General features: G+C 38.5%; 1 protein-coding gene across 1 annotated transcript; it reads left to right on the forward strand.

Annotated features, from left to right (window-relative positions):
• The first annotated feature begins 1545 nt into the window (after positions 1 to 1545).
• LOC139288490 (protein-glutamine gamma-glutamyltransferase 2-like) lies at positions 1546 to 9956 on the forward strand. The gene is made up of 15 exons (XM_070909793.1): positions 1546 to 1566; positions 2862 to 3090; positions 3234 to 3467; positions 3713 to 3831; positions 4026 to 4154; positions 4840 to 5008; positions 5482 to 5614; positions 5732 to 5835; positions 6181 to 6269; positions 6610 to 6763; positions 7167 to 7255; positions 7915 to 8098; positions 8325 to 8485; positions 9281 to 9417; positions 9809 to 9956. Exons 1-15 carry the CDS (start codon positions 1546 to 1548, stop codon positions 9954 to 9956), a joined length of 2100 nt encoding a protein of 699 aa, XP_070765894.1.
• The last annotated feature ends 227 nt before the right edge of the window (positions 9957 to 10183 follow it).

Consider the following 10183-nt stretch of genomic DNA (forward strand, 5'->3'; position numbering starts at 1 on the left):
AAAACGTCATTAGGAAAACGTCTTTTACTTTCCTGAGCCTAAGCAGTTCAAAATGGGAATGGGTATTAGTATATGTACAATTCAAGAAAAAAACTGTTCATCCTCACAAAAAATAACCATTTTTTTCCTTGATTGTGCTCAGCAAACTAACCATGTGTTTTATATTTATAACTTCCTCTCCTGTCAGATTCACCTGCATGTTATATGTCTCATTTCTACAACTATACATAACGACTATACTGTTCATTGGGTTAATGCACCCTCTTTGCATAATGAGTAGCAGGTATTTGTTCCATATACAATAACACAGAAGGATATAATATGTGGTCAAGGGATACATTGAAAATATATTCTGTGGAATCTTCTGCGCTGTACAGCCTGTACAATCATTGATATGCAGGGATCAAACATAAGATGGTTATATTTGTTATCGTCAACAGCTTGTGTGGAACCAGCATATGTACGTAAGAGCAAACCACACGTGGGAGATCATTTCAGACCAGTGACAAAAGTGTATCTCTCTGCGTTTCATGCTTCTTTTTCGTTCGCTACCAGGCAAAGTATTGCTTGAGAAGCGTTTGTATATCATTATTGTCACAGCTGGACTACGTTGTTTTGGTTACAAGATGACAAGGGAAACTCAATGGATACAGTTGAAGTCCAGAGCTATCCACTGGCCGTAAGCCCAGAACTTAAAGTTGATGACCATAAATGGAGAAACGTGGATACGTATGCAGATAAAAGTGAAATAATTTGATTGTGTGGTGATTAATATATATTAATACGTATATAAAGGTATTTCTGTTTCTTCCACGCTTTAAGGGTTTCCTGTTTAATTCTTTAGTGACATTTTTATATGTCTTTCTAAACATGTGTTTTTATCTGTTGTCCTGAATTTAATAGTTTATCAGAAGGGACAGACCACTTAAGCATGTTTTTTCACATCTGGATTTGAATGACTCTGTAACTCCTGCATTTAATGCAGAGAGAAAATATCTTGAAAGACTGGGTTGTCTACATAATCAATATTCAGCAAGGAAGCGACTGAACTACCACTTACTATTATTTAGGGTCCACTAATGGTTCCATACTAATCAATGTTCCAGATTCACTCTCATGAAAACGACCATTACAAATGATTTATTTTTCAGATTATTTAAATGCTTTTTAATGTTATGTTAATGTTTTCTTTTGTAAGTTCTGTGATTATGCACAGTATAAAAATCATGACAGGATCTTGAAAAACTGAGGTCATAATGTTTATTTTATTTTAAAGCCACTGACTTTTTATGACCTGGCAGATCCATGTTTTTTTTCTCTTTTATTTTCTATCACTTTTTTTATTGCTTACTTGCTTTCTTCCAAGCTTTTTCTTTTATTAATGTGTTGATTCATTCTATTATTCAAATGTGTGGTCAGTGAGGTTGTTGGTTTGCTTCTTTCTTCTGTTTTTTTTTAAAGAAATGATACGTTTTCATTTTGTATGATTTCTTCCCTCCGAACTCTGTGCTATCTTTAGTGACTGACCAGACAGATTGCCGCAACATGAGGATATGGCACCAGACTGTGAGGATGCTTCACTTCCTTATTCCACAGACACAATAATTCCTCAGACGGACAGCTCTTGACACATATTGCAAAAGTTTTCATTGTGTGCCCTGAAATCTATTTTTCAGTTCTTTATTTTATGTTTCAGGGGTATTCATCTGGCTAGAAGACACTTTTGTTCCTTTGATCTATACACCAAATTATAAAAACTGCTCAGTCAAGTAGCCTTTTCATGACCTATTTACAACTTCCTCCAGTAACCTAAAAAAACAAAGTGAAAGTTTCATCATATCATGCGGACCTGAGAAAAATGTGTGAAGTATTTTACTGCCTTGTAAAAGAAAAAAAGTTGCATTACAAATTTAACTGTATAATGTGTAATTTCCTGTGTGTTTTGCATTATAAAATGTAATTTATCCGTTTTTGATTCATTTTGAATGATAACATTTTGTTAATACTGAATCATATATTAATATACAGTATGTTGCAGCTACAAAAAAATGGCATAAATAATTAATGAAAAAACATTTATTTGTGTTATTTTTAAATAAATTGGAATGTTATATTGTTGTATTGTGTTACACACACACACACACACAAAATAAATAGATAAAAAAAACTTGTGAATTACCAGTAATTTGCTGACTAAAGATGAATTTTGGTAACAGTATTTTATGCTCTTTGAGTTGAAAGGTTTGGTCTTGCAGAACTCTTTTACAAGCTTTAAAGGCCCTGGTCAAATTGAACAAGGAAGAGGAAGGGGTGTTCTATCTATCTGTTTGCCCTTCCTGACTAAAAACAGCATTACGGATGTGACGAACAGCCAGATGGGGGCGTCAAGATCAGGTTTCAAATGCTACAAATATCCCTCAGGGGCCATTGCACTGCAGGGTCATTAACCAATAAGCACAGGGTGCAGCTGAAGTGTCACTTTCCACACAGAAGTCGAGGGATAAGAACTTCACTGCAGACATGAATCAAGGTAAAAAAAATTGTTTCATTGTAGGACTGTATTATCAGCAACTGAAGATGCAGTTTCTCTCTGTGTTTCCTCACAGAGTCAAAGTACTTTGAATAACTATGTGACTGAGAGTCGAGTGTGAAATGTGATGAGCAGGAATGGTGGATGACATTAGATATGTCAGCTCTGGAACATAGAGTAACACTATCTTTAAGAATGTCTGCCTGATGATTTCTGGTGATTTATCTGTGAAGAAACTTTGAGACAGTGATCAAAGTTTGATGAAGTGTGACAAAGTTATCAAGACAAATTGTCATAGTTTTAGTCTGTTGACATCTGTTGTACATATCAGTTTTTAAATGATGTGACTAGTGATCTGTGTTCTCTTCGCTCAGTCTTGGACATTGAACACTGTGATCTGGACATTAAGAGAAACAGCAGCAGCCATCATACAGAGCTGTGTGGAGAGGAGCGTTTGATTGTGAGAAGGGGACAGCCCTTCAACATCATTTTACATCTGAAACCTGGCAGCAAAGAGTTCAAACCGGGTGAAACAAGCCTCACACTCATCGTTGAAACTGGTAAGCTTCTTGCGTTCCAGTGATCAGGTCTACATGTTTATATATGTGCGTGAGGAAGAAATATTTGGAGAGGTTGTTTATTCATGCCTGCATTAGTGCATCTCATCTGGATTTAGATTTAATATCCATGTCTGTCTTTCCAGGTCCACTACCCAGAAAAGAATCAGACACCAAGGTTTGCTTTGGTCTCCGTGACTCCACAGTTGACACTGAGTGGAGTGCATCTGCCGCTAATGATCCCTCTGGGGAATCAGTGTCTGTATCTATTAGTTCCTCACCCAACGCACCCATAGGGGTCTATTCTCTGACTCTGGAGCAAGGGGGGCAGCAGACCAGTTTAGGACAGTTCATCCTACTTTTTAATGCTTGGTGTCCCAGTGAGTACTTTAAGTTTAAGTTTTTTTTCTCCAAATTATATATGATGATTTGTTTATATTGTGTTGTGCTCCACACGCAGCTTATATATCTTTTTAATGATCCTTGTGTTTACATCATTTGCACAAAAAAAATAAAGTTATATTCCACCTAGCACAACAGCCATAAAATGAATCTGAATGTTGAGATGTTATACAGGACGCTGCCAGTCTAAATGTGTTGGTGCTTTGTCTGTATTGACTCACAGAGGATGCTGTTTACATGCGCAGTGAGACGAAGAGGCAGGAGTATGTTTTAGCACAACATGGGCAGATCTTCAGAGGAACATATAAACGCATCAAAGGGACACCCTGGAACTATGGACAGGTACAAAGTGTGACAAAATGTCAAACATTACTCGTTCAATAAAGTTCAGTAAAGTGTACACGGAGAAAAAAAACATTTTAATATCAAGTTATATTTGACAATCATAGTTTAACCATAGTCATTAACCAAGTAAGACTTTACACGCTGCTCCACTAATCTACCTCCGTCTCCTTTATTTGTTTGTCTGTCTGCAGTTTGAACCAAGAATACTGGATATCTGCCTGAAGATCCTCGATGACAACCCAAAATTTGTGTCTGACGCTGACAAGGACTGCTCAGCCAGGAGAAATCCCATCTACGTGACCAGGGTGCTGAGTGCAATGGTAGGTCTGTGTCCAGGATTTAGTAAGAGTGTAGACCTTTTGGATGCCATTTAACCAGCCTGTGAATGCACTGCAGCAGGGCAAGCTCTCTCATTCTTGTGAAACGTTCTCTTCTCTCCAGGCAACTTTAGTAAGAGTGTAGACCTTTTGGATGCCATTTAACCAGCCTGTGAATGCACTGCAGCAGGGCAAGCTCTCTCATTCTTGTGAAACGTTCTCTTCTCTCCAGGCAACTTTTGTGACAGAAAGACAGGAGTTTTTCACATGTGCAGCCCCGATTCTAAGCAGGTGGCAAAGAGCATAAATAGATTAAAGTCTGTCAACATGTTTTTCCTGCTGCAAGTCAGTGAGAAATCCAGGGCTATTTCTGCTGGGTCTTGTTCCAAGACAATGTTTATAACCATGACAGGATCATGCACTATATTTAGGTATATATATATACCTAAATTGTAAGATGTATTTGTCCCAAATAGGCCAGTAATAAGCATCATTTAGGAGACTTTTCCCGTGAAAAGACCTGCGGACACATGGAGTTCGGAAAAGCAAATGAAAAACCTGAAAAGTTGTGAAAAGGGTCGTGAAAATGTTTAGGATTATACCTTTGATTCCCATTCTCTCATTCACTTATGGCCATCCTGCTCTATGTTTATTCTTTCTCTCTCTTGTCTCTCCTCTGTGCCCACAGATCAACAGTAATAATGACAGGGGTGTGCTGGTGGGAGAGTGGGGAGAGTTTTCAGGCGGGGTTCACCCAGGACTGTGGATTGGCAGCGGGGACATTTTGTGCCAGTGGGCAGAAAGTGGTCCCGTCCGCTACGGCCAGTGTTGGGTCTTTGCTGCAGTTGCGTGCACAGGTTTGTTTTGGTCTTCAGTTTACTGTGAAATGATCCATTCCCCTTTTTTCCTAGCTGCTTTGGTACTGGAGATATTCTGTTTCACATAGATGATGTTCACATGTTTACATAATGCCATTTTAACAGAAGGAAAATACAAAGTTGCATGCATGCATTGAAACATTTTAATAAATCAACTGAATATGGTACTCATCTTAGGCAATATAGAAACAGTTTCTTGAGATGACACGGTAACATATAATACCAACAGCACTGATTCTGTTTCCTCCCAGTTACATCCCCCAGTTCACCTCCACTGCCACACAATCCAACCTTTTTACCAAAACCCTAAATTTAGAATCTAATCTCATGGCTTTGTAGTCGTCTGCCCCATGTGACATTTTTATGTGATGTGAGTCTTTGATGACAGTGGCTTTCTCAAGCATGTGCTTTAGTGGGCTGATGTGATGTGTGGCTCTCCCCTCTAAAACCAGTGTCCCGTGCCCTGGGCATCCCATGTCGAGTGGTTACTAACTTTGGATCGGCTCACGATACTGACGCCAACCTGGTGATAGAAAACCTGTATGATGAAGACGGAAATAGAATTTCTGACGGTGACTCGATATGGTGAGTGTTGTTACACATACTATTGATCCACCATTTTTTACATTCTTTTTCTTATTATCTTCTGTTCTTCCTACACGATAGAATGAACCTTTGTCATTTCTGCATTATTTTTACCAGGAACTTCCATGTTTGGGTGGACAGCTGGATGACTCGTTCTGATTTGGGGACGGAGTATGATGGGTGGCAAACCAGTGACCCGACCCCACAGGAGACAAGTGATGGTAAACTTTGATTTTAATGTCCTGTTGTTTGTCCTGTTTTCCCAAAACCATCCAAAAAGTTTCGTTTTCCAAGAGCAATCCTACATGTGAGAATGTGAACTGACTATTTTGATGCTGCCTTGGCAGACCAGTTACAGAAAAAAAAATGTAAACTTCATGAAAAATTACAAAAAAATTTAGTTTCAGTCTTTCAACATAAAGTTGTTTACATCATTTTGGTTGCTCCCCGTATTTGTATTAAGACAATGGCTGCAAAACAACAGTAAGTTTATTCTATTTTATTACTTGAATGACTTGCCCGGCCTGCTGAAATGAACCCTACCTCTGGATGTGTGATGCCTTCAGGTGTCTTCTGTTGTGGACCGGCCTCACTGAGGGCCATCAAGGAAGGAGAGATGACCAAGAAGTATGATGCTCCCTTTATTTTTGCTGAGGTGAGTTCTTGCTTGAACCTTTTAGTGTAGAAAGAAAACCCACAGAAAATGTACATAGTTTGCATTTAAGCTGGACTTTATTGACTGCAATGGTTATAATGATGTTTCATGTAACGACCTGGTCCAAGCTAACCCACCAAACAGAAAGTGATTAATTTTGTGTTCTGGCAAATACTTACACATACGTGCAGACGTGTGTACATAAAAATATCTCTTCCTGCTGTTACTGGTTGTGTCAGGTGCCTGTCGTGCCTGTTTTCTTACGCTTCAATGACTGTTGACTGAATGTCTTTTATAATCAGTATTATTTTGTGTCATCTCATGTCGTGTATGGAGTCAGGTTAATGCAGATGTTGTGGACTTGGTGCGCCTGTCAAATGGAGAGTTTGTCAAGTTCGATGGATCAACAAAGTCTGTTGGACGCTTCATCAGCACCAAAGCTGTGGGCTCAGATGACAGACACGACATCACGCACCAGTACAAGTATGCAGAAGGTACTGCAGAGTCACATGTGCACAGACACACATGTGACTCCAAATCACAAACTTGTGTTTAAATGGTTCCCAGTTGTTCGATTAAAACATTGTCCATTTAAACAGATTAGTGGTTTGGAGTCAGTGTGCAGGCATGGTCTAATAGCCTAGCACCTATAGTACATGTGATGTGTGTATAATAATACGTCTTCTACTGTAATCAGAGACACGCATTATATGCATACATTCATTCTCACAACACTGCATAAATATAGACACAGGTGACCTCAACTACCTCAAATTAAAGATGTAGTCTTGTTGCATGGATCCGTGTCTATCAAATCTATATGATGGTGGCTTTGAAGTAAACTGTCAATATTTGACTTATGTACTTGTACTTATTTGTGATTCTGATGGTTTTCAGGCTCAAAGGAGGAGAGGCAGGTGTATGAGAAGGCTCAACATCACAACAAGCTGCAGCAGCGAGGAGTAGAGCCGGGGCTCCACCTCAAGGTGTTTTTACTGTTCATTCATATACAGGGGGTAGAGCAAATACCGTAAAAACACATCATAGAAAGTAGTAACTGAAGTAACTCAATCAAAAAGTTACTGCAGAGGTGTGTCAGTTCAAGCTATAAAGAAGATCTGGCAATGGACACGATTAAAGGTTTCAAAGCAGCACGAGGCAACATTAGAGCTTAGAGGCCAAATCATCTGTGCCTGAATTACAGGTTCATTAGTCAAAAGAACAGGAAAATAAAATGTGATATGTCAAAAGGAACTGTATCAGAAATATTGCCAATATATTCAAAACGGGCAAACTGTGGCAAAAAAGAGGAACAACGGTCACAAGTTGAAAATAACCAAGACTGGTATGACAGCATACAGTAGTGGTTGTCAAATGCTTCTAACTGGCATGTAACATGAGCCATTTGTGTTTGCACTGGTGATATGTTTACATCAAAGATAAAAGTGTCCTTAAATAGAAACCTAGTTAATCCTTTGAAATTCAGAATATGCTGATACTGTTGCAAAGATCACAGAATCATCCATCTCAACACACTTAAGAACTACCTGCTTATTATTAGAAATATAAAATATAATAATGCATTTATATTATTGTATAATCCATGCATCAAATTAAACGAATCATCATATAATTCTCATTTAAGATCAAGCTGGCTGATAACATGATCGTCGGCTCGGACTTTGAGGTGACAGCTGTCATCACCAACAACTGCATGGAGGCAAAGACCTGCACCTTCCTGTTCTTCGCCAGGGCCGTCGGCTACAACGGGAATCAAGGAGAGAGCTGCGGATTCGCTTCAGACAAAGTGACGGTGCCCACTGGAGGAGGTTAGCTCTGATCTTAGTGCAAACACTTTAAGCCACAGTATCTGAGCTGCGAATTTAATGATCTCACTAAAGCTATCCTTCCCATTGTTAGCAAGTGCAAATAGTGTTTAAGGTACCTCCATGAAACAAAGCACCTTCATCTGTCAAAAATGATCTATTATCATGCTTATATAGAAATCGTTTTAATAACCTAATTAATATGTATATAATATGTGTGGTTTTTCAGAAAGGCGTCAGTCCCTCAGACTGGAGTATGAGCGTTACGGATCACTGATCACCTCTGACAGGTTGATTCAGCTGTCAGCCATCACCATCGACAAGCAGACCATACATTACCATAAGGCTGAGAAGACCATCGTGCTAGACGAGCCAGACATAGAGATCAAGGTATGGCCGATGGATAGGTGAAAGAAATATATTCATGAGCAATTAAAAAAAAATGCTCTTTAGAGGTCAGAGAAACCCACAGCGAATTTTTACATCCTGGCCAAAACAGAACTTGAGAAGCAAGAAATCATAAGCTCAAAGCACAGCAAACATTTAATAATTACATTAGTAAAACTTATATTTCTTACCAATATAAACCTGTATAATAATATAGAACAGTTTTATGTTTCTCAAACATATCTGGATCACTCTATAAACTATAAAAGTTATACTGTAAAGTAATCAGTTAGAGAGCCTATGTGGAGATTTTATATTTTAGCATACTGTTTAGTAGTTTTTTGTGATATGCACTAAATACGTCTTCTGTGGTGGACCAACTTAATCTGTTTTTATATGAATTTCAAGGTACTTCAGGAAACGGGAATAACTGTAAATTGTATTGACTTTTTAACCTTTGAACCTACTGCTTAGTAATCCAAAGACTTGTATTCACTTTACTGGCACAAAAAAAGCAAAAGTAAACAGAGAAGTTTGTCGTGATTGTTTAACGTTTATTTTGTGTTGATTCATTTTGGTGATTGGTTTATTGACCTGAGCCAAACATGCGGCTGTGGTACGCTGGTACGGCAGGTCGGCCAGCAATTATAGGCATGGTAGTTTGACGCCCAGCCCTTGTTTACATGTTGAAAGTGTCTTTTGCATTATTTGGTAATTGTAGTCGTTTATTTAATTTTACTGTCGTTTTAATCATTAACAACATTATACCACCTCTCACATGATGAAACCTCTCTGCAGCTGGCGGGAGAAGCCACAGTGAACCAGGTTGTGACGGCAGAGCTGACCTTGTTGAACTCTTTACCAGAGAAGCTGCAGGACTGCAGCTTCACCGTAGAGGGGGTCAGCCTCACTGACGGCAAACCCATAACAGCAAAGTATGTCACCTCCATTCCAACTGTCATGAGCAGATATGTGTCAATTATTTCTTTTAGCATTTCCATGCTTTCCTACTAGTTTCTACTTTATGGTTTTACTTGTGTCACCCAATTCCCATTACAGTATTTACAGTTTAATGTACAAGAAGGTGTCTATACTGTAATAGATTGTGATGTACCAAAATTCAAATGCACCCAAAATCACAGTGAATTTTTCCCTGCAACTGTCACACAATTATTCCTAATTCTGTAATAAAAATGTTTTACTCACAGCTCTAAGTATAAGATGCAGAATAGAGATGAGCAGAAAACAGAAACCTCACCTCTGCTTTCTTTGGCTGATGATGCTTATTGTATATTGTATATTGTATATTGTGTTTGATTCTTACAGGATCGGAGCTGTGGGCCCCAAACAGGAAGCCAAGGCCAGCATTGAGTTCACTCCCACCAGTGCTGGCTCCAGCGTGCTGCTGGTGAACTTTGATAGCGACAAACTGAGGAACATCAAGAGCTTCATCAATGTTGTTGTGAAGGGATGAGCCAGTCTAACAAAAGTAGCTGCTTTTTTTATTTTGTTGTTTAACTACTTGGAGAATACAGGGCTGCCCTTAGGGGCTTAAGCGTTTTTTTTTTTTTATCCACTTATCATTTTTATCCATATATTATACTAAAATAATTTATACTATTATATTATACACAATCATATTTTTTCTTGAGTAATTTTATTATAAAACATAAAATATCCACATCCACTAACTATTATGTA

The sequence above is a fragment of the Enoplosus armatus genome, chromosome 8 (assembly GCF_043641665.1).
Source record: "Enoplosus armatus isolate fEnoArm2 chromosome 8, fEnoArm2.hap1, whole genome shotgun sequence".
NCBI classification, from domain to species: Eukaryota; Metazoa; Chordata; class Actinopteri; order Centrarchiformes; family Enoplosidae; genus Enoplosus; species Enoplosus armatus.